This window comes from Amblyomma mixtum, chromosome 7 (genome assembly GCF_055824585.1).
Source record: "Amblyomma mixtum isolate Tamu chromosome 7, ASM5582458v1, whole genome shotgun sequence".
Taxonomy (NCBI): Eukaryota; Metazoa; Arthropoda; class Arachnida; order Ixodida; family Ixodidae; genus Amblyomma; species Amblyomma mixtum.
Window position 1 is genome coordinate 131,917,227 of NC_143018.1, and position 24,373 is coordinate 131,941,599.

Sequence of the window (24,373 nt, forward strand, 5' to 3'; positions counted from 1 at the left end):
TCTCCGCTACGTTCGAAGAGCACCTGAGGCGCCTGCGCACCGTGTTCGCCGCCATTCGTTCAGCCGGTCTTTCCCTCAAGCCCGAAAAGTGTCACTTCGCTTTCCAGGAGTTGAAGTTTCTGGGCCACATCGTGAGCGCTAAGGGGGTAAGCCCTGATCCCGATAAGACAGCCGCCGTCGCTGCTTTTCCCATGCCAACCGATAAGCGAAGTGTGCGCCGCTTTCTGGGCCTCTGCGCCTATTATCGGCGTTTTGTGCGGAACTTCTCCCAGATTGCTGAGCCCCTCATCCGCCTCACAAAAGATGCAGAGCCGTTCTTCTGGGGCCAGGAGCAACAACAGGCCTTCGAAGATCTCCGCAGTCGTCTGCAAAGTACGCCCATCCTTGGCCACTTCGACGAGTCAGCCGACACTGAACTGCACACAGACGCCAGCAACATCGGCCTCGGTGCGGTCCTTGTGCAGTGGCAGGATGGTCTCGAACGCGTAATCGCATACGCAAGCCGCACCTTGTCACGCTCGGAGGCGAACTATTCCACTACTGAAAAAGAATGCCTGGCAATTGTGTGGGCAGTGACCAAATTTCGTCCATATTTATACGGCCGCCCGTTTCGAGTTGTCAGTGATCACCATTCGCTGTGTTGGCTAGCGAACCTGAAAGATCCCTCGGGGCGGCTTGCACGCTGGAGCCTTCGTCTTCAAGAGTTCGATGTCACCATCGTTTATAAGTCCGGTAGGAAGCTCAGTGATGCCGACTGTCTGCCTCGTGCCCCTGTCGAGGACAACCGAGCTGATCCCGACGACGATTCTGTATTTCTCGGCGCCATCTCCACGTCCGTCCTCACTCAACACCAAAGAGACGACAGTGAACTCCGGCCTCTCATTGAGTATCTTGAAGGAAGCGCAGAGTCGCCCCCGCGACTCTTCTGACATGGTCTGTCATCATTCTGTTTGCGCGATGGCGTTCTGTATAAGAAAAACTACCGCCCGACGGAAGCTGTCTATCTGTTCGTCGTACCTGCGGCTTTGCGCGAAGAAGTCCTGCAGGCGTGCCATGATGACCCATCTTCTGGTCACCTGGGTTTTTCTCGCACTTTGGCGCGGATACGCCAAAAGTACTACTGGCCCAGGGTTGCGGCAGTTGTACAGCGTTACGTCCGAACTTGCCGCGAGTGCCAACGTCGCAAGACGCCACCGACTAAGCCTGCCGGACTACTACAGCCCATTGATCCGCCACAAGCCCCCTTCCGCCAAGTCGGCATGGACTTACTCGGCCCCTTTCCGCAGTCCTCGCTGGGTAACCGCTACATTGTGGTGGCCACCGACTACCTCAGCCGGGACTGTGAAACTAAAGCTCTTCCCCGTGGTACCGCTGACGAAATTGCGAACTTTTTCGTTCAAAACATTGTGCTTCGTCATGGTGCCCTCCTCGTCGTTATAACTGACAGGGGAACGGCGTTCACCTCGGCCCTCACACAGGAGGTTATGCGCGTTAGCGGCACGAGTCACCGAAAAACAACCGCTTACCACCCTGAAACGAACGGACTCACCGAACGGCTCAACAAGACGATCGCCGACATGATCTCCATGTATGTTGACGCAGACCACCGGAACTGGGATGCCATACTCCCTTACGTCACTTTCGCCTATAACACTGCACTACAGGAAACGACGCGTTGCACTCCGTTTCGTTTAGGGCATGGTCGCGAAGCCACCACCATGCTGGATGCAATGTTGCTTCCAACTAGTACTACCTCAACTGTTGTGGGTGCTGAACACTTCGTTCGTCACGCCGAGGCCGCCCGCCAACTCGCTCGACAGCGCATCCGGCACCAGCAAGCCCACGACGCTCGCCGCTATAACCTCCGCCACAGAGCTGTTAGTTACCAGCCCGGCGAACAAGTCTGGGTTTGGAGCCCAATCCGCATGCGTGGACGCTCCGAAAAGCTTCTGCGCCGATATTTCGGCCCCTACGAAGTACCCCGCAAAGTAAGTGAGGTGAACTATGAGGTCCTTCCCCAAGGAACAGTTCGCTCCTCCAGACGGCCGACCTCCGAAGTTGTCCATGTCGCACGGATGAAGCCATACCACGCCCGCTAGCGCTACAGGCATGTCTACACCTGCCGCCGGACACATGCAGCGTCCCTTCTCTTCGTGCTGCCCATTGCTGCGGCACTGAGTCGGTGCCCTTCAGAGAGGGGGAGCAATGCCACCGTCCGACCAATCAGTGGCGCCGTACCGCGGCCGAACTGTTTAAGCAGGGACTTGCCAAGCCTTGGGCATTCGAGGTGATCGAAGATCGTCGTCTTCCTCGCTCGAGCTGCCTGCTGGCTGGCACACCCACCTCGTCTAATTAGAACCTGGGCTATTTCTTCACCCGTTTGTCGGTGACAATATATACACGGTTTCAATGTTTGCAAACAAACCGCGCTTGATGCTGATTGGTTGCCCTCCAGAAACTTCCGGCTGTGCGTTTTCAAGGCGTGTGCGACGTGCGACGAGTGTGTTGGTGTCTCCGTGTGCTGCTTTGGGCTGATTCTGAGTCTTGAATGCAATTATCGACATGTCGAGCGACTACTTCAAGGCACTCAGCAGCGAAGCAAAGGATCGGTATCACCAGAAGCTTGTATTTAGAGGCGCAGAGCTGCCCGACCCACTGGACGATGATGTGGTGCGTTTCTCGTTTTCATCCGGCTCCAAAAACCTTCCGCCAGTCACTGCCGCGGACATTTTTGTTTATCTTGTGGAAGGTGTGTGCTTTTACACAAGAGAGCAGTTTAAGAACTACAAGATCACTGAAGGTTACAATGCATTTGTCAGTGGAAAAGTGAAGTGCCTTGCGTCATTCAAGTCCGGCAAGCGTGGGGAAGGCGTCGTCGTCGTAGTGGCAGCTGTAGAAGCGAGCCAAGCTTTGTCCAAAACATATCGCCCATGGTGCGTTGTTAACGACGACGGAACCGTAGTGAGCGCTCACTGTACCTGCATGGCTGGGTAAGTAAACGATAATCGCAAAGACAACCTTAACTGCTTGCATCTGTTAACCTTTGCAGAGCGCTCGTGCCATCCGCTGCGAAGCTAAATAATCGAACTGTTCTGTGGTGTAACCTCCTGTATTTTCTTCCTATCGCTGTCACCTTTATTTCCTTCCGTCCTCTTGCTGTCCCTTTGTTTTCCTTCAGCCATAGTTCGCGTGTCTCAAGTGCAGATAGCAATTGCCGCGGCTGCCGGCGGCCTTTCGTATGTGTTGTGAAAATTAAATAACCACTACAGAGAGAGAAGGGATGTGGATGCTTTCAAGGCAATGCACATAACAAGCAAGGGAGTTGAGGGACTCGGAAAGATGCCGGAAAGAAAAGAACAGCCCGATGCCACGGATGGAATTTTTGATTATTTGTCGTTTTTTTGTGAGGAAACAACTGTCCTGAAATGTTTAGAAGCTGGTAATGAGCTGTTTGTAAAATGGTTCTTTTTGTATTTGTTTATAGTTAATTGCCAGCTATTAAACATGTGACATTAATTAGCTTCCTACATTAATAAAAAAATCCCCTTTGCCATCCATGGCATCAGATTTGTTTCTTTGGTATTCGCTTTCAGGGACAATACTTAGAACTCAAACAAACGGTATGGGCATAACAGCGATGAAAAGCCCAGTATTGTAGCCATTAGCAGAGCAGGTGCTTTAATATTTGCCCATTTTTAATGCAGCACAGCTTTCTAGACAAACATTGCAATGACTACTTGAACTATGGACTAGAATGACCGTGCTGTTACATCACACCGCTTGAAACTTTATTAATGTGTTTACAGTGTAAATGTCAGCAGTGAGTGTCGGTGTACACAAACATATTTCAGTGATCGAGGGATTTTGGCACTCATCCTTTGCTTTGATTTGCTAATGTCTTCGTTACAGTGCTTCTTGGTAGTACTCAAGTTGTTGTGACTGCACTCTTGAATATTTCAGACTAGGAGAATGCTGCACTCATGTTGCTGCACTACTGTTCAGTGTAGAAGCAAATGTAAAATATGGTCTACACAATCCATCGCCTACTGATGTTGCATGCAAGTGGGTCGAAGTATCAAGAAAGAGCACAGTAAGCCCGAATATTTTAATTTTTTTATTTTGCCATCCTGTCGTGCCATGTAAGTCATCATTGTAAACCGAGTTGTCAAAACTGGATGCAGGCAACGCCAGTCAGCGACATGGTATTCTTCAAGCCGAAGACAGGTCAGCCAGTACCCCAACCTGTCCCTAGACCCCAAAGTAGCGTATCAACATGGACTGGTCAACATGTGCACAGCTTCTTGCAGCATGTCAAGGTAAAAAAAAAGTCTTACTCAAGCACATACAGGCAGCTTGCACACATTTACCTATGAGTTGTACCTTAACAAAGGTACAAGCAAATAGGGCTTGTGTGTTCAGTTTGGCACTCATTGTAATACAAGGAGAATGCATTTATACACGCCTGCTGTTAATTTTTTTCTGGTAGCTATTATAAATATGCTAAATGATGTTTGTATCTGTGTTAGCTTGTCTATATTGTGTGCGATGAATATGTTTAACATTTATTTTGCTTCCATGTCAACAGAAATTTGCACCAAACACTCTGCTGCTAACCTCAGTAACGGACAGCGAAGACACTGATTCTTCACCTGAAGCAGCTGTCCATGGAGAGCAGTGCAACGAGTCCCACTCGACTGAACAAGTGCCACATTATCCGCTTCATTCTGCCTATAAATGCATGGATGTACAAGCAGCTGCAAAAGTGCAGCTAACAGATGAATGTTGCAATGAGATTGAAAAAGCAACACGTGAGCAGTCAAAATCATTGATGTGGGTGTCGGAAAGAAAGGGACGTATAACGGCATCATTGATGCATCGTGCAGTATCATGCAAGAGTGGTGCAGATGGACTCGTAGCCGAGATTATGGGTTACATAAAGGCACCACATACTTTCAACCTTCGCTGGGGCTCTAAAATGGAGCCAAAAGCTAAAGAGGCATTCTTGGCTCACGAGTCAGGAGCACATCAGGACTTCCAGATCCACGAGTGTGGTTTGTGTGTCATTGGGAAGCAGCCATATCTAGCTGCTTCTCCTGATGGTATTGTGTCTTGTACATGCTGCGGAAAAGCTGTACTGGAGGTGAAGTGTCCTGCCTCTGTGAAAGGACAACCACTCCAGTCTGCTTTAAAGCAGTTGCCATACTTAAATGAAAGTATGCAGCTAAAGAAGGAGCATGCCTACTACAGTCAAGTGCAGTCCCAAGTGGCAGCAACGCAGCTCTCTCGAGCGTACTTTGTAGTGTTTACAGGTTGTGCTCTAACTGTTGAAGTTATTTGTTTTGATGAGAGCTTCTGGTCTGTTATGAAATCAAAAGCAGAAAGCTTTTTTTTCAAACACATTTTCCCTAAGCTGCAAAACATGAGCATTCTGAAACAAATACAACACGCCAAGACTACATGTATCTGCCGAGGTGCCAAATCTGGCCGCGTCGTGGACTGCTCACAATGCAACGACACTTTTCACCTGAAATGTGCAAAACTGAAACGCACTCCCGCGTCCTGGGTTTGCATGAAATGCCAAACCAACAACAGTCAATCTGCTAGCAACTAAGTTGAAGTGCCTATCTAGTCACAGACAGACAATCCGACACAATGGAAAGCAATACATTTTATTGTTAATGAGTGACATAACTAATATTACATGTTTGGAAACTAATAATTAGCTATAAACAAACTTTGCTACATACAAAACTGCTCCTTTGCTTGGTTGCATCTGTTTTTTTGTTGTAATGCTTAATACATGGTTCACTGTGTACTATCCTTCTACAGAACCTAATTTATTTTCTTTCGTCCTGCTTTTGTTTGAACCACACAAAGAACGTCTGCGATGACATTGGTCAGCATAGGTCATGTGAAGCAAGGAGGAACTGCATCACAGTAGCCATTTTTTAATAGTTGTCATTGTGGCCCTTGAGAAGGCTTGCTTTAGTGTTGTAATGAAATTAAAAGAAGCATCAGTACCAACACTGACTTTTGATATTAGTCATTATGGCTGCTCAAACTGAATGAAATTATGGTTTGGTTTGGTTTCTGGGGTTTAACGTCCCAAAGCGATTCAGGCTATGAGTGACGCTGTAGTGAAGGGCTCCAGAAATTTCGACCACCTGGGGTTTTTTAACGTGCACTGACATCGCACAGTACATGGGCCTCTGGAATTTCTCCTCCAAAGAAATTCAACCCGTGTCTTTCGTGTCAGCAGCTGAGCACCATAACCACTGAGCCACCGCAGCGGTCTGAATTAAATTATGAAGGATTCATCTGTTGCAGACAAATCATCTGATGACCCACGTGTAGCAACTTCTTGTGCACCTTTAAAAAAATTATAATAGGCAACCAAAAATCACGTGTTTGCAGACATCGAAAAAAAATGCAGTACAGATCTAACCAAAGGCATATGCTAATAAAATTTGTTTACATGGCAGTGTGGTCTCATTCCATACAACAAATGGTATCACTTCACATTCAACTGTGCAGTACTTATGCATGCAAAAAAGAGCCATCATTCTAACACACGGTTACTCAAGCTGGCTCTTAACTATGGGAGTTTGGAGGTTGACGAGTGCACTGCACACAATGAGGATTTTGTCAATTGTTGCTTGATCACCATCTCCAGCTCTCTTCACAAAGCTTATTGGAAGTACTGTCTGGAAGACCCTGAAGACTTTCAGCCGCTGTATGGCCCGTTCCACGTGTATTCGTACACTCGAAAGCTTTCTTGATGCCGTAACTTCCGCCCCTGGTAGCTGTGTCCTTCGCTTAGTCAGGGAAGGCATCAGAATTGCGGCACCACGTGCAGCAAACATTTCTTCACAACGGAAGCCCCTGTCTACTAAAAACAAGTCTCCTTCGACCTTGTCAAAGAGTCCACTTTGCAAGGTCAACTCTTTGTCAGAAACTCTACCTCCCCATGCTTTTGAAACAAAAGAAATGGCTCCTGAAGGTGTGATAGTGATAAGCACTTTCACAGTGTTGTGGTGCTTATAGTTTGAATACGTCTTGCTTCTGGCATCCATGCATGTGGGTCTCTGAATAAACACCTCTGTGCAATCAATTATCCCTCTCAGCTGATCAAATAATTTATCTTTGAATGCTTTAGGCCGGTGTGATTCAAGTGCACGTCGAGATGGCCAAATGATAAATTTCTGCATGTTTGCTGCCAGCACGTCGATCCATGAGTGAAAAATGACACTTACACTGCTGACAGAAACTCCAAATCGAGATGCCAGGTCTTTAGTGACAAGACGGAGCCGTAGTCGCATCAGCACAAGAATGAGCTGCTGCTCGGCATCAAGTGAAGCCCTGTGGGTAGGCGTCCAGACGGACAGCACCAGCTGAAGCAGTGCTTTGAACATCTCTATTGACACAAGGCCCGTATGAAATTTTACATTCTCATCCGACTGCATGACTACGTCCCTTGTCATATTTGAAAGATTTGGTTGTCCGTGGCTTTCCAGTTCGGAGATTTTTTGTTTAGCTGCTGCAACTTCCAGCTTTAAAGAGACTACCTGGTCCTTAAGGAATCTGTTTTCATTGACGAGATATGAAATGTCCTGCATGGAGAGGGCAGTCTCGGTATCGGTGTCGCACGTTTTGTGAGCAGTGTCCTCATCCATGACAGCTTCGCTTGCACCGATGGAGAGGCCAGGATCAGCTGCTGCAGACACAGCTGCATTTAAATCCTGCTTCTTTTGAGCACGCTCATATCTTGCCAGCTTCTGCTGCACATTACTTTGGACCCGGTACGGAAACACCGTCGGAATGTAGTCTGGATGGTTCCGGTCAGACGAAGGCTTGCCTAAAAAAAAACGCAATTAGATGAAACACCTCCAAGCATAATGTGCACTAACACACACAACAACGCGGACAAGGGGTGCTGGCACAGTCTCGGTCTGCTAGTCAAATGACATCTGAAAAACAAACTGTGCACAACGTAGGCTTCGGCTTCGCTCGAGGTTCCATTGGGGCTACAGCTGAACCTTGCGGGAAGCATGTCGCAACATTCGTAATCCTTCACAAGGTGTCCTCCTTGGCGTGGGAACGAAATCGCAAAAAAATAATAAATTCGCGCGGCGTTAGCACCGAAGTGATTTATGATACGCTGCCTTCAATTAACTGGCAAGCGCTGCATGTTTCTGCAGGTGGTCGCGTACGCGTGCAGGCGGAACCTAATCACATGCTGGTCAAATTCCCGGAGACCACGACTACGGCGTCTCTCATAGCCTCAGTCGCTTTGGGATGTAAAACCCCGCAAACCGAACCTATCGCGCGCTGCGGCTGAACTCATTTCGGCTGCATTGCATGCGCAGCAAAAAGTCACTCGAATGCCACATACACTTGAGGCTGACTCAAGCAGTGAACATTTTGGTATTACGTTTTATAACAGCGTCATAGGTCCAAAACGATACTTGCCTTGAATGAAGTGCGCCGAACAAACCTGCGAGCTTTTTGTAGGCTGCCATTTGTCGCGTCTAACCGCCGCGATCCAGGCCTGTCTTCGTTCGTGTTCTACAGGGAACCTGTACGTTCGTATTTCGGAAAGAAGATTTGTTCCGGACCGTAGACTGCAGCCTGGCACAGAACAGCAGCTTCCACGTCGTGTCCGCTTCAAGGGAGATAATTTCTTGGCAGAAAACATCGCGCAGCGAAGAGCAAACACAGCACGCACGGAAGCATCCAAAACACGGAGAGACCGAGAGACCGGAAGTTTTCTAGGGGAGCATCCGGTTTGAAGCGCGCTGGCGCACTCTGGCGGCACGGGGCCGTAAAAACCGTCTATACTACATATGGTGCATAAAGCATCAAAGACACCTTTCCAGGTACGTCGAATACACTAAACGCTTTTAATGTGAGCATTGCTGAAATTTCTGGCAAATCAGTGAAATTGACTGTAGTCCTGTACATACGTTGAAACGGCTTTTTTTTCTTCCCTTTGTTTTCGCGCACATCTGTCTTCATTTTTTTCTGCGTTTTTGTTTGCTGCCTCACACTGCAGGGATGGATGACTTCTTTAGATCTCTGTATGTTTTGTGTCATAGTGCTTATTTTTGAACACTGCTGTCTCTTGCAACGCTATATGGAAGTTGAAGTAATCGACCAGCTGCTCTTGCAGCTTTTATCCTGGGCCCTGCCCTAGTGACACTGGGAAAATAATTCAATTTACTTCCTTGAGATGTTGACTTGGTGCGTTTGCTGAAAATTTTCACCTCCTGTATGTTAATTTAGCATCAATTTTTGCGAGACTTATCGCCAAGCATGCCAACAATCTGGCATGCTTGAACTATTGCAAGAAAATATTTCGGAGTAAGTAAGTCGACCAAAAAAAATGAATTTCCCTAATGCCACATATTCTATTAACTTTATTTGCAGTAGCGGTGGGCTTTCCTGACTACTACGACAGAAGCTGTGTTCTGGGCTCATTTGCAGACAACGACCATATTGCCAGGTTGGCGAACACAACAAGAAGAGACCCCTAGCGCCGTATCCACTCATGGAACAGAATTCGTTCGGGCGGCAGACACCTGCATTGAAAGGAGTTGTGTTCAGCTGCCCCTCCTGCGGCTACGCTTCAGCGAACTTTGCCAATGTTACGAGACACATGCACCCTGAGACAGGAGGACAGCCATTTAAATGCTGCGAGGACGCATCGGCGTTTGCGAAATGTGACGGTAAGAGAGATGTGCGGTGTGATACCGGAGGACGACCGGATGAGAGCGCTATGCGGCCTGTTACAGCTGAAGACTCTGCAACGCTAACTGGGCACGAACGTACGCACACTGGCGAAAGCACCTTAAATCTCAACATGAGTCCCTCTACAGCTGCAGACTCGAGAAATGTCACGCCACAACATAATATGCGCACTGGCGGAAGCCCCTTTAATCGCGACATGGGTCTTTTTGAACGTGCAGAGTCTTGATGTGTCACTCCACACGATAGCATGGACACTGGCGAAAGCCCCTTCAATCCCGACACGGGTCCTCCTACAGCTGCAGACTGGACAAATATGTCTCCACACAAAAGTATGGACACTGGCGAAAGCGCCTTCAATCGTGACACGTGTGCTGCTAGAGATGCAGACTCGAGAAATGTCACTTCACAGGACAGTATGCACATTGTCAAAAACCCCATCAATAACGAGACGTGTGCTTCTACACCTGCAGAGTCTAGAAATGTCTCGCACGATAGTATCCACTCTGGTCAGAAGCTCTTAAAGCGCGACCTGTGCCCTTTTACAACTGCAGTCTCTAGTACCTTAACTCGACACAAGCGCACACACAGGGGGGAAAAACCGTTCACGTGCGACATGTGTACTTTTAAAGCTGCTCGCCCTGACAATCTAGCTGTGCACAACCGAACGCATACTGGCGAGAAACCCTTCATTTGCGACATGTGCAATTTTAGAACTACGAACGCAGGCAACCTCACACGACATAAGCGTACGCACACTGGCGAAAATCCGTTGAAGTGCTATATGTGCCCTTTCACAAGTGCAGCCCCTTCAAACGTAAATCGGCACAAGCGAATTCACACTTGGGAAAGATCCTTTAAGTGTTAATTATGCCTTTGTGCAGCGTCACAGCAAGGGACTTTAAAGAGCCATGTGATGACGCACGCTAGCGCAGAGGGCTATTGCTGTACCCTGTACTCATTTACGAGTTTAAATAGAGAAGACCTCAAAAAGCACTTGTTCGGTCACAGGAAGTGAAATGTTGAGATGGGCGCGCCAATGTCTGGAATACGCTTGGCGCTTGAGTCCCGCCCTATGCGCCTTATCAGACAAATAAGCGCCCTCGATGAGTCGTGACCTGAGACGCATTGTTCTTGAAATCCGACTGCCATCCCTACTCTACGACTTGGCTCCTAATGCAGGAAGATAAATGCACGATTTCGCACCTTTTATTTTTTTTTGTCCATGCGTATTGCTTTAGTGTTCTGCTGATAAGTGATATTTTAGAACTGGACACAGCATCAGTGCTTCGATTTTTATTCGAAGTGTAGAAGTTGGAATACTGGAGGAGATATGAAGCAAAAACGTGGGAGGGCACTTAAGACTTCTTACGTGCTTAGAATTTGAAAGCATCTTTTTTTGTACCTTTAATTTTCAATTTTATATCGATTGTCATTAATTTTGCTTCCTTTGTAATTAGACACCTATTCGTTAGCATACAGTCGTAAGGCAACACATATTTTACGTGCGCCTTCGTTCACCAAAAATCAACGTGTTTTTGGGCCTATGAGTTGGATGGTCGACTCGCTATATGTAGGTCGCAAATCTTCGGAAGAAATGTTATTTTCCTGTGCATACTACGTTGAAGTCATCTGGAAATTTTGTGACCAATACTACTGATCAACGCTGACGCCGCGTTTCGTTCCCTATGAGCCACACAGTGATTTCGCATTGATAAACTGACGACTAAAGCTGGTTTGCCAGTTCAGCGCACGCCCCGTTTCTAATAGAGCGTCACTTTGTGCAAAACATCTATGACAATTGCAGCCGAATTCAGTGTCGGTACGCAGAGCTCGTTTCTGAATACTTGCTTACAGTGAGAATGCGGCGGACATTCTGCATGTTGCAACAAACTTACCACAGCAGATTCGTGCGTTGACTTCGTCCTATGGTGTCTGCCGCTGTATCTACGCTGCTCATTTGTATCTATACTGCTCATTTTTTCAGTCTAAAGAATGTATTACAAGAAAATCGTCTAACCACTCGCCATTGGTTGGATATGCAGAACAGTTTTCAAACTTGCTTATGTACACTATGCATATTCAGAACATCGAACTTCTAGCTTATGCGAGGAGTCATTTGAAAGCGTACAAGTGATTCTCCGTTATAGCTGAATCAATAAAACCACTGAAATGAACAGGTGACTACGACAGTCGGTAATGCGAAATTTCAGCGCAGCTCGTCACACGCCACCTGCCACAGCTGGAAGGTGGCGTGTTACGCTGCTAGCCACCGTCCAGGATCTTCCCGTGGCTGCCACCTTCGGGTTGTCCGTTCCTCCGCTTTCCCGTTGGCAGGTGGCGTTTCGCTCTGCTGCTACCTGCAATGATTGCCAAGTGGTGTGTTGAGCCAGCGCTGACATAGAAGACCACGATGAGGAATCTAGAAACGGGAGATTGTAGAGGTCGATGTGGAGGTCACCCAGGAGGCGATCACGGCCATGTTTATTTCAAGGCTGCCGGAGAGATGATAGCGGCAGAGCAGCGGCGGCAGCGTCCGGCCGCGGCCAAGGCCCCAAGCGTTCTCCTTGGCGCGTGCCAGCAACTTCATCCTCATCGGCATGTTGTCACTGTCGGCCGCGCGGGTCGCTACAGGCTAATACTTTTTTTTCTTTCGAGGAAAGGAAATGACGCAGTATCTGTCTCGATATCTCGGTAGTAGAGTGCTGGGGCTAGCTCGTGAGTCCGCTCGAAGAGCACGGACCTTTCCTGCTCGGCACGAGGGGGACTCCACAAGGCGCGGTGCTGTCCCCTCTGCTATTCAACATTGCCATGATGCGCCTACCCGCCCTACTGGGTGCTGTCGAAGGGGTCGAGCACGCGCTGTACGCCGACGACATCACCATCTGGGCTACGCAAGGGCGCCTGGGGGATATGGAGACCAGCCTGCAAACGGCCGCCAGCATAGTAGACCGCTATGCTCGAGACTGTGGTCTGCAATGCTCCCCGCATAAATCGGAATTCGTGCATTTGCGTCCCTCGCGCACATGCTCGACCCAAATTAATCTCTCGTTGCAAAGCGGTCCCATTCGCGAATCCAAGGAAATCAGAGTCCTCGGACTTTTCATACACAACCAGCGACGCTGCGACACAACACTCGCCAAGCTCCGGCAGGTGGGGGACCAGGTGGGCCGCATGGTCCGCCGGGTTTCCAACAAGCGCGGTGGGTTACGATGCAAAGACGCCTTGCGGCTGGCGAACGCATTCGTGACCAGTCGAACCTTGCATTCGACTCCCTATCTCCACCTGCGGAAACAGGAGGAGGATGTCCTCGAGGTCATCCTCCGCAAAATCATGAAACGAGCGCTGGACCTCCCGGTCTCTACCTCTACCAGCCGCCTTTTGGCACTGGGGATGGTTAACACTTTTAGGGAGCTTCGGGAGGCCCACCTCAACAACCAATACACTCATCTCACAAAGACAGGGTCGGGTCGCCGCCTTTTAGCCCGACTTCACATCCAGCACACTCAATTCACAGAGGAGAGATGCCGCCTTCCCGTACACTGGAGACGCGCCCTCCACGTGCGGCCTCTCCCCACCAATATGTCCAAAGAGGATCATAATGGCAGGCGCCTGGCGCGGGCGGAAGCCTTGGACCGCCATTTTCGGAGCAAACCAGGAGTCTTCTACGTGTACGCGGCCGGCCCGGACCCCAGGGGATGGTACACGGCCGCGGTTGTCCACGAGGGTAAAACAGTAGACGCCCTTACTTTCAAGGCCCAGTCAGCAATTCACGCAGAAAAGGTTGCCATCGCTTTGGCAGCCTCTCACACCTCCTCCAAATACATAGTCACCGACTCGCGAGGGGCTTGCCGTAACGTCACGCAAGGGTGGGTTACTCCCCTAGCTTATCGCATTTACCAAAATTGTAGCCGAGACTCGGATCCCGCGCACCGATCTCTCGTTTGGGCTCCAGGTCACCAAGGCGTCCACGGAAATGAGGCAGCCGACGCCGCCGCCCGCGCGCTCTCTCTCCGGGCATTTCCCACGGGACTCGACGCCGACCAGGACACTGATTTCAATCCGATTTATACTTTTAAAGAAATATGCGAGTATTACAAATCCACGCACCAAACTCTTCCCACCCCGTCCGTGCAAAGGGCTGGGGAAGGTCAACGAGCGGGTACTCCTGCACCTGCTCACCAACACGATGTTGTGCCCGGCAACTCTGCAACATTTCGATCCTCAATTCTACGGGCGGTGCTCACGCTGTGGGGAGGTGTCTGACACTTACCACATGGTGTGGGCCTACCAGCAGAACCCATCCCTACCCCCTATCCCAAACCCCACCCGAAAGGACTGGGAGGCGACCCTGTCCGGTTGCTGCACCCTCGAGGCCCAAAGGGCCTTAACGCAGCGCGCCCGGGCTGCGGCAAACGCCAATGGGGTACCTGTCTAGGCATCCCACCTAGTGGTTGTAAGGGCGTGACCCTTCAAGTCACGACCCCCAACACCTCTCCTTATGATTTAATAAATGTTTTCACCACCACCACCCTCTAATCGACCCCTCCCAAACGAGAAGGGAGACGCAAAAGCAGCTCCGGTGGGCTCTGCAAGGGTTCCAAGGTACGACAGCGCAACTTGCGGACACTCTGTGCGACAGATATCTCTGTCGTATGGAGGACCCGTCTGGGCCAGAGTACATGTACTCTGGCAGGCCTAATGAAACACTCGATACCCCTTTTCAGTTTCACGACCTTAAGGCGGCCTTAGCAAAAATGCGCCGGGGTACGGCTCCGGGACGGGACCACATAACAGTGAACCTGTTGGCGAACCTACCGGACTCAGCCTACCTTCATTTATTAGAATACATCAACCAGATCTGGGACAGGCGTCCACTCCCTCCCGAGTGGAGAACGTCACTTGTGACGTTTATCCCTAAAACAGGTAAGGCCGTGAATACGGACAACCTGAGGCCCATATCACTGACCTCATGTGCGGGCAAGTTTATGGAGACGATGGTACGGGATCGCCTCTCTCCATACCTGGAGAGTAAGGGCTTCTTTGCAGTCACCATGTTCGGGTTTCGCCCTCACATATCTGCACAGGATGTCCATCTCCAGCTGCACAGGGATGTAATACGACCCACAACTATGCAACACAATGACAAAGCCATCCTCGCCCTTGATCTGAAAGGGGCTTTCGACAATGTGAAACACGGAAGCATCCTGGCCAACTTGAGTTCTACCGATTGTGTGGCTAGGACCTACGCGTATGTAAGAGATTTCTTGTCTAATCGCCAGGCCTTTCTTCGGATTGAGGGCGAGGAATACGGCCCTTACATGATGGGAACACGGGGTACCCCTCAGGGAGCAGTGTTATCACCGCTCCTGTTCAACATTGCTATGATGCGCCTCCCAAGCCAATTGGCCCGGGTGGAAGGCATTCAACACGTGTTATGTGCAGATGATATTACAATTTGGACCACTCAGGGGAGCCTTGGGGACATGGAGGACCGCCTTCAGCAGGCTGCTTCCATAGTCGATGAGTATGCTAATGACTGTGGGCTCCAATGTGCTCCAGTGAAATCATAGCTTCTGCATGTCAGAGCGAACCCAAAGGATAGGACAGCAATACACATCTCTCTGTCAGGAGGTACTATTAGAGAGGTGGAGGAGCTCCGTATTCTGGGCCTTTTCATTCACCAGAGACTCCGACCGGACTCCACTATTGCGAAACTCAAGAGAGTAGGCGAACAGGTAGGACGCATGATCCGCCGCGTTTCCAACAAGCGCGGTGGTCTGCGGGGCAGGGACGTGCTTCGGCTCGTCTATGCCTTCGTGACTAGCCGGATCCTCTACGCCGTGCCATATCTCCGCACTACTAAGCAAGACGAGGCGCGAATAGACGCCATCATCCGCAAGGCAACTAAGCGAGCCCTGGATCTCCCGGTGGCTACCTCTAATGCCAAACTCAAGGCATTGGGGGTGCTAAACTCCTACCAGGAGCTGCGGGAGGCCCACCTCGTGAACCTATACACGCGGCTCACGCAGACGGCTCCTGGGCGCCGCCTGCTAAACCGCTTACACATCCAACACGACTGCACTCCAGAGGAGGCGGAGCTTATCCCAGTACTATGGCGCCATATGCTCTGGGTCTCCCCGCTCCCCCGTAACATGGACACCGACATGCATGAAAACAGACGACAAGCGCGGGCTCGGGCTCTTGAGAGACAACACGGCTCCCGACCCGGTGTATATTATGTAGACGTAATAGGGCCATCGGCCACGGGATTTAACTCGGCCGCTGTCGTTCACCAGGAAATGCACGTTGATGGACTCTCCTTTCGAGCCCCGAATTCAATGCGGGCCGAGGAAGTAGCGATAGCGCTTGCTGCCGCCCACGCCAATTCGAGAATAATCATCACGGACTCCCGAAAAGCATGTGAACATTACTTGGCAGGGGAGATCTCCCCCTTAGCTGCTTGTATTCTACGACGGACTGCCACTGATCCAACACCCAAACGAATCATTTGGGCTCCTGGCCACCAGGGCTTACGAGGTAATGAGGCCGCTGACGCGGCTGCCCGAGCGCTTACTCACCGGGCTCCTCATCCCAGCTCTTCTGGCTCGGAGACTAACCAGCCGCTGCTGCGATTCAGGGAAATATTAACACATTATAGCGACAACCACCGCCTTTTCCCGGCCCCTGCAAAACGGCTGAGTAAGACGGAGGAGCGAACTTTAAGGCGCCTGCAGACAGGTACTCTACTCTGTCCTGCAATAATAAAACAATACGATCCTAACACGGATGGGCGATGCCCACACTGTGGGGAGACCTGTGATATCTTCCACATGGTGTGGGCATGCACTCAAAATCCCCACCTTCCCCCTTCCCCTACCCCTTCCAGAGAGGCATGGGAGACTGCCCTCCTCAACTGCTCCTCGCTTGAGTCCCAAAGGGCTCTGGTGAAACGGGCGAGAGACGAAGCCTCGTCATGCGGTGTCCCGGACTAGGGACGCCGACCATGTAGCGGGGCCACTCTGTGGCTCCCACACTCTTTTTCACAAAATAAAAGTTTTCACCAACACCACCACCCCCGCTCACTAGGCATAACAGGAGCGTCTGCAAAATAACGGGGTAAGCATCAACCATATTAAATTGAGACGCAGACTGGTACCCCCTTGCGACCCGGGTAGCATGGCCGGAGACCGGTTATCGGACGAGGAGTATGGGAGACTGGGTTTAGAGAGGAAAGGTAACGAAAAAACTTTATACACTTATTTACATTATTTCCATAGAGCGGGACTGAGAATGGCTCTCAGTGGAAGGGGAACGTCTTCGTCAACCGAAGTCGACTGGAGCTAGCAGCTTCTCTCGGCCACACTCACGGCCGAGTTAAATATGGTTCGGATTCCCCAGATCCCTGGCTGGGGAATAATGTTCGACGAGCACTGTCCGATCGGATGGACCGAAGGGGATGTTCAGGTTACCACCCACGGCACGGCAGGTGCGGGCTGTTCCCCTCTCTCGCAGCTGGGTCGATGGGAAGGGGGGGGGGAGATGCTGACTCATCCAGGAATCTCCCGAAGTCTTCCAGCAGGTGAATGAACTTGCTTCCCCGCCGATTGTCCAGAACACGAGACGGGAACACAGAAGCCTTCAATTAACTGCCAGCGTGACTGGCGCCGGCACGTTGCCTCCGCTGTGGTCGCTCGGACAATAGGCACTTTTAGTTGCTGCGTACGTAGCGACATTGCGTACGCAACGCTCACTACGTTCCGTACGCTGTAAAGGACACCCCCGTCACACTTATAGTTGGCCGAACCGCCGCAGAGCAGTCGCGTATCCGTTGTGTTGTGTCGCCATCTAGTGACAAACACTGAAAGCGCTGTAGCGCTCGGCTGAACATTTTTCAGTTTCTGACAATATGAATAGTATATTACTGTTTTTAATGAAGGAAAAAATGTATAATGTCTAAGGAAGTGCAAAAGTAGGCACATGACTAAAAAAAAATTATTCGACAGGTGCGGTTGCTATGACGATAAACGTACACGACCTTAGTTAGGCTTAAAAGGTCAAAAATCGCCTTATTATCTGAAAAACAAGGGGCATTTGTCCCTAATATTTTGGCATGTGGGTGAGAGTAGACAAAATAAAAGCTAACAGCACAGTTTAGAGCGAGCCATCTCATTGAAGAAAGCAGCGGCGAAGTGAAATCGGTCCGAAGCGGGCGAGATGGTCGCCGCCATGTTCGCTACGCAGCACGTAGCGTCCCGCGTTGCGTACGCTACGTTATGCTTTACAGCGGGCGGGCGTACGCAACGCGCGGCTAGATACGTTGCGTTCTGCGCATGCGCATTCGTTACCCGCGGTGTCGTTGCGTACGCAAGCTCACTGCGTACGTCCAACTAAAAGTGTCTAATAACTCCGGCGCGTCTCCGGCCTTCGCCGCTATAGTGGTCACCTCCGCTCAAGGAATTTCGCTGGGGTTACTGCTGACAATGGCCCTTGACATTCCTGCTACACTAATCCGCTGAGGCTCGGAGGGGCATTCCAAGCATCCCACTTCACCACCGCCGTCGCGAGGTTGTCGGCCTCGTTGATTGTTCACGATTGCTACTGGTCGGGCCCACGTGGCTAGAAGTACGGTCAAAACAGCTCATAGAGGTAGAGGCCTCGAAAGGGGTTACAGCTCCTCGCTGTCCTATGAAGAGGCCGCATCAGCCAGGCAGGTCCTCTGTTTCCTGGGTGATCCAAGGGTCGGTGTCTGCAGGCCAAGGGTCTCCGGTAGAGCATTAGTGGTCAAATCTGCACAATGCCCCCACCCCGGCAAGGCAAGAGCATCACCCTTCTCCCGAGTCGTGCCTGGCAAAAAAAAAAAGAACAAGGCTGTTTCCGCTGTCACGAGCCAGGGCACATCGCGAGCGGCTGTCGAAGGTCTAAGCTGGTTTTTTCACTCACTACCCTCGACGACGAAAATATGCGCCTACTTGAGCCATACATGCGTGAAATGACCGTGAATGGGCAACGGTGTCGCGTCCTGCGCGACTCCGCCGCCACAATGGATGTAATGCACCCTTCGCTCGTTTCACCCCAAGATTTTACTGGCGAGTGCGCATGGATACGGCAGGTGGCTCAGGAGGACAGTGTCTGTCTTTCTGTCGCGCGAGTCACCATTGAGGGCCCGTTTGGGGTCCTGCATACAGAAGCGGCGGTGTCAGCGACCTTGCCAGAGGAGTGCCCCTACCTCTTTTCAAACCGCTCGGAGGACGAGCTAAAGAAAAGGGGCTTGAGTTATGGCGACCACTCCGTGCACGCGCTGACGCGTTCCAAAGCCCGCGAGATCGCAGCCCAATTGAGTTCTGAGGGAGCTGAAAAGCATGCAACAGGCGAAATAAATGCCGCGGTAGATGCAGGGACCATGGCTCTCGCGGATGAGCTGCCTGCTGCGCCACCTAGTGAGGACAATGGCGGATTAGAAATTTCTCTAGTGCCCCCCTTAATGGATGGCTTTCCCGAGCTGATTAAAGTAGGCCGGGAGACCATCACAGCTGAGCAGGCAAACGACGCGACTCTCCAGGATTTGAGTCAACAGGTCGGTGAGGGGTTGGCGAAAAAAAACATCCTTCTGAAGCGGCGGGCAGGAGTACTCTATCGCCTGTACAAAGACAGCAAAGGCGTGCATCACGACCAGCTAGTGGTGCCACAAAAATATCGGGCTAGCCTCCTAAAGTTGTGTCACGGGAGAGGCTGGTCCGGCCATCTCGGCATCAAAAAAACAAAGGCCCGGCTTTTGAGAGAATTTTATTGGCCAGGGTGTTTTAAAGATGTTGAGAAATTTGTGCAGACGTGTGACGCGTGTCAAAGGGTGGGAAAATCACAAGATAAAAATAAGGCACCTCTGAAACTTGTGCCATTGATCAGCGAACCGTTCCGGCGCCTAGTGGTGGATGTTGTAGGTCCACTACCTGTAACTGCATCAGGCTATCGCTATATCCTAACAATCATCTGCCCAGCAACAAAATTTCCGGAGGCAATTCCCCTAAAGGAACTGAACTCCGTTGGAGTTGTCGACGGGCTGTTGCAGGTATTTTCTAGGATCGGTTTCCCCGCCGAGTTGCAGAGCGACCAAGGTAGCGTGTTCACGAGCGCTCTCACCGCCACCTTTCTAGAGAAATGCGGGATTCGCATTATTCACAGCTCTATCAGACACCCGCAAAGTAACAGCGTCGAGGCGTGGCATTCTGTACTGAAAAGAGTCCTGAGAGCGCTGTGCTACGAGCACCGACGAGACTGGGAAGCGCGTTTGCCAGCCACCATGTTCGCGCTTCGCTCAGTACCGCATGAAGCCACCGGATTTAGTCCAGCTGAACTGGTATACGGCCGGTCGCTAAGGTCGCCCCTTCGCATGCTTCGCGAATCTTGGGAGGGCAGAGGCGAGGACTCCACCGTCCTCGAGTATGTACTTCAGCTATTGGGACGGCTTCAGTCGTGCAAAGAGCTAGTTGAGGCTAACATGAAGTCGGCCCAGCAGAAAGCAAAGCTCTACTACGACCGAAACGCGCGGCAGCGTTCATTTTTGGCAGGAGATAAAGTAATGCTGTTGGCCGCATCGAAGGCAAACAAGCTGGACGTCCAGTGGGAGGGACCCGCGGAGGTTGTGGAGAAAATGTCTGAGACCAACTACGCGGTAAAAATGCCGGGTAGGCGGAAAGAGGTAAAAATTTACCATTGCAATCTCATGAAGCCCTATCGACAACGGGAAGCGATCGTCCAGCTGGCCTTAAATGCCCCTGACGAGGTACAGACAGATTTTGTATTTCCAGGCAATGACTCACCCTCTTTCGCCAACGTTCTGGAGAGAATACGTGAAGATTCAGTTCTCACCGAACCCCAAAGGGAGGACCTCCAGCGGCTACTTTTGGAGTTTAAGGACACTTTCGCCGATAGGCCAGGAAAGACACTCCTCGTTGAACACGATATCCAAGTAACTAGCGAAGAGCCTATTCGCTCGCGGCCATATCGCGTCTCGCCAAGACAGAAAGTGATCCTCAATGCCGAGATTCGTCGCATGGTTGATCTCGGTGTCATTGTACCGGCGGAAAGCGAATACACGTCCCCTATCATGCTGGTAGAAGTGCCCGGAAAAGAGCCTCGGCCCTGCATTGACTATCGAAAGTTAAATGCGGTCACACGAGACCAACTTTACCCCATTCCTAATTTGGAATAGCGGGTGGAAACTGTCAGCAGGGCTCAGTATGTCTCTACACTCGACCTAACCCGCGGTTACTGGCAGGTTCCCCTGACCGAAAGGGCAAGCCGCTGCGCTGCCTTTATCTCACCCCTCGGAACTTTTCGACCGCTCGTAATGAGTTTCGGGCTCAAAAACGCGCCGTTTTGCTTTTCGCGGTTAATGGATAGGGTGTTGGCAGGGGCGGAAGGCTACGCGCTTCCCTACCTGGACGACATTGCAGTATTTTCTGACAGCTGGGAGGCTCACTTGCATCACTTGCGCGATATTTTGACCCGATTACGAGAGGCGGGGTTGACGGTCCGGGCAGAAAAGTGTCAGCTTGGGAAGGCCGAGGTTGAGTATCTTAGTCACATTATTGGAAGTGGCTATCGCCGGCCGCTGGACGCCAAGGTTGCTGCCATACGCAGTTATCCCAGGCCAACCACTAAAACTGACATACGCGCCTTTCTCGGGTTGGCTGGCTATTATAAGCATTATATTCCAGGCTATTCGGAGATGGCGAGTCCGCTCACGGACAGCTTGAGGAAGACAGAGCCGATTAAGGTAAACTGGAGCGACGAAAAAGAACAAGCTTTTCTCGCGTTAAAGAGAGTGCTGACCAGCCGGCCTGTACTAAAGGCTCCTTCCTACGACCGCACCTTCATTATCCAGTGCGACGCGAGTGAACGGGGCATGGGGGCGGTTCTGAGCCAGCACGACGAGAACGGAGAGGAACACCCCGTGCTGTTCGTGAGCAGAAAACTCACGACCCGTGAAGAGGCGTACAGCGCCTCGGAGAAAGAGTGCGCCTGTTTAGTGTGGGCTACACAGAAGCTGCAGTGCTACCTGGCAGGCTCACGATTTGTGATCGAGACAGATCACTGCCCACTGACATGGCTCCGCAACATGTCTCCAAAAAATGGACGTTTGCTGCGCTGGAGTCTCACACTACAGGAGCACAATTTTGAAGTGCGCTATCGAAAGGGAAAGGAAAATGGGAATGCTGATGGTCTCAGCAGAGGTTTTGTCCGCTAGAAGGCGTGCGTATTTCAGACCCTCTCTAGGCGTAACTCGCATTCTCAGTGAAGTTAATTTTTTGTAAAAAAAAAAGAGCAACTTTTTTTTTAATGACGGCATTTGAGTGTCTTTTGGTAATGTATAGTTGCAGTGTGTGGGTTTTGTGTGATATGTATAGATTAGCGCTTGAGATTACGTGAGCAGTAGTGGAGCTCTACTATCTCCTCGTCTGATCTATCGGGGCCGTTGGTCTGTGAATCGCAACGGCATCTGTAATTTCTCCAGAACAAAACCTGTTTCAAAATTGAAAAATGCGGTGGCATTAAATCGCCCGCATAGGTCACGTTCATCGCCCGCAGCTCACCCAACCAGACCGCCTGAAGGGGGGGGGGGGGGGCAAAAAGGGGAGTTAATTGAGCAGCACAGCTTGAGGCCTTGTTCTTTTTTTTCTTTGTCAACGTCATTTCTACCTACGGGCCCTTTTTCGCGGTCCCCCTCACTTGCCCCTTTCTGTACCCTCGGTGGGGCCACTTTATTCTCGTTCCGCAATGGGCGCCTCCCGAACTCCCTGTAGGGCTTTGTTGCTGCCCGCAAGCTTTCCTTTCCTGTTTCGCGCCTCACCTGGAACTCTTCTGCGAGCTCGGCGGCGCGCTCTAAGCTTTTCTTTTCGGGCCTGTCTTGCACCCAGAGCCGCGTGTCCTCATTTAGACAGTTGTAAAACTGTTCCAAACATATTTCTTCCACAACTTTGTCATGGTCCTCGTAAACCTCCGCGGCCTTGAGCCATTCGATCAGATTTGCCCTAAGACCGTAGGCAAAATCTGGGAATGACTCAGAGGGCCGCTTCCCCGTGGTTCTGAAACGTCGACGGAAGGCGTCGGCTGACAGGCGGTACCTTTTTAGCAAAGTGGCCTTCACTTTATCATAATCATCCGCCTCCGCTTTTGTCAGCCGAGCAAGCACGTCGGCAGCCTCACATGGCAGAACCGTCAAAAGGTGCTGAGGCCAAGTTGTGCGAAGGAAGTTATTCCTTTCGCACGTGCGCTCGAAGTTCACAATAAACAGCCCAATATCCTCGCCCATTTTGAAAGCAGGCATCAGGTCTTTAATTTTGGGCGGCTTTGATAACGGACTGCTCACCACAGGGGTCGTGCCTGCTTTTGATTGAGCTTCAGCTAGCTTCACCTCTAGTCACTTCTTTTCTAGCTCTACCTCATCTTTCCTCTTTTTTTCCGCTAATTCCAATTCTCTTTTTCGTTCCTCTAATTCCTCTCTTCTTTTGATTTCCTTCCAGTGCTCCACTATCTCCTCATCCTCAAAACCGAGGTCCTCTATCGCACTGACAATCTGCAATTTCTTCATAGTTATCCCATAATTAATCCCTAATTCCCCAGATAAGGAAATCAGGTCCATCTTCCGCAGCTTTCGCCAATCCATGACTGCCCTTAAATACTCGGTAACAACGTAATCGCAAGTCTCTCAAGGATGTTGTTGGTGCAGCGCAAGGTTTAAATCCCAACAGGCTACTGCAACCAACTTACTCTACCAGGAAGAGCAGCACAAAAGCTAAGCCTGGCAATACTCAAGGAGAGAAGGCAGTACACTCACCAAAACCGGAGCACGGACACCACGCAGACGATTCCACCGCTGCCAACCAATTGTTGCGACCCGGGTAGCATGGCCGGGGACCGGTTATCGGACGAGGAGTATGGGAGACTGGGTTTAGCGAGGAAAGGTAACGAAAAAACTTTAAACACTTATTTGCATTATTTACATAGAGCGGGACTGAGAATGGCTCTGAGTGGAAGGGGAACGTCTTCGTCAACCGAAGTCGACTGGAGCTAGCAGCTTCTCTAGGCCACACTCACGGCCGAGTTAAATATGGTTCGGATTCCCCAGATCCCTGGCTGGGGAATAATGTTCGACGAGCACTGTCCAATCGGATGGACCGAAGGGGATGTTCGGGTTACCACCCACGGCACGGCAGGTGCGGGCTGTTCCCCTCTCTCGCAGCTGGGTCGATGGGAAGGGGGGGGGGGAGATGCTGACTCATCCAGGAATCTCCCGAAGTCTTCCAGCAGGTGAATGAACTTGCTTCCCCGCCGATTGTCCAGAACACGAGACGGGAACACAGAAGTCTTCAATTAACTGCTAGCGTGACTGGCGCCGGCACGTTGCCTCCGCTGTGGTCGCTCGGACAATACCTCCGGCGCGTCTCGGGCCTTCGCCGCTATAGTGGTCACCTCCGCTCAAGGAATTTCGCTGGGGTTACTGCTGACAATGGCCCTTGACATTCCTGCTACACTAATCCGCTGAGGCTCGGAGGGGCATTCCAAGCATCCCACTTCACCACCGCCGTCGCGAGGTTGTCGGCCTCGTTGATTGTTCACGATTGCT

The 24,373-nt window shown here is 50.9% G+C and overlaps 2 protein-coding genes and 1 pseudogene across 2 annotated transcripts; 1 reads left to right on the forward strand and 2 right to left on the reverse strand.

Annotated features, from left to right (window-relative positions):
• The first annotated feature begins 2,469 nt into the window (after window positions 1-2,469).
• LOC149337611 (uncharacterized) lies at window positions 2,470-6,296 on the forward strand. Its single transcript, XM_089554915.1, has 4 exons — window positions 2,470-2,990; window positions 3,961-4,090; window positions 4,182-4,316; window positions 4,586-6,296. The coding sequence occupies exons 1-4, from the start codon at window positions 2,563-2,565 to the stop codon at window positions 5,609-5,611; spliced, it is 1,719 nt and encodes a 572-aa protein (XP_089411041.1). The 5' UTR covers window positions 2,470-2,562; the 3' UTR covers window positions 5,612-6,296.
• LOC149337612 (uncharacterized) lies at window positions 5,649-8,050 on the reverse strand. The gene is made up of 2 exons (XM_089554470.1): window positions 7,981-8,050; window positions 5,649-7,855 (listed from the first exon to the last, which is right to left on the reverse strand). The coding sequence occupies exons 1-2, from the start codon at window positions 8,048-8,050 to the stop codon at window positions 6,576-6,578; spliced, it is 1,350 nt and encodes a 449-aa protein (XP_089410596.1). The 3' UTR covers window positions 5,649-6,575.
• A 3,959-nt stretch (window positions 8,051-12,009) lies between these two features.
• On the reverse strand, window positions 12,010-23,608 carry LOC149337613 (uncharacterized; annotated as a pseudogene).
• Between the last annotated feature and the right edge of the window lie 765 nt (window positions 23,609-24,373).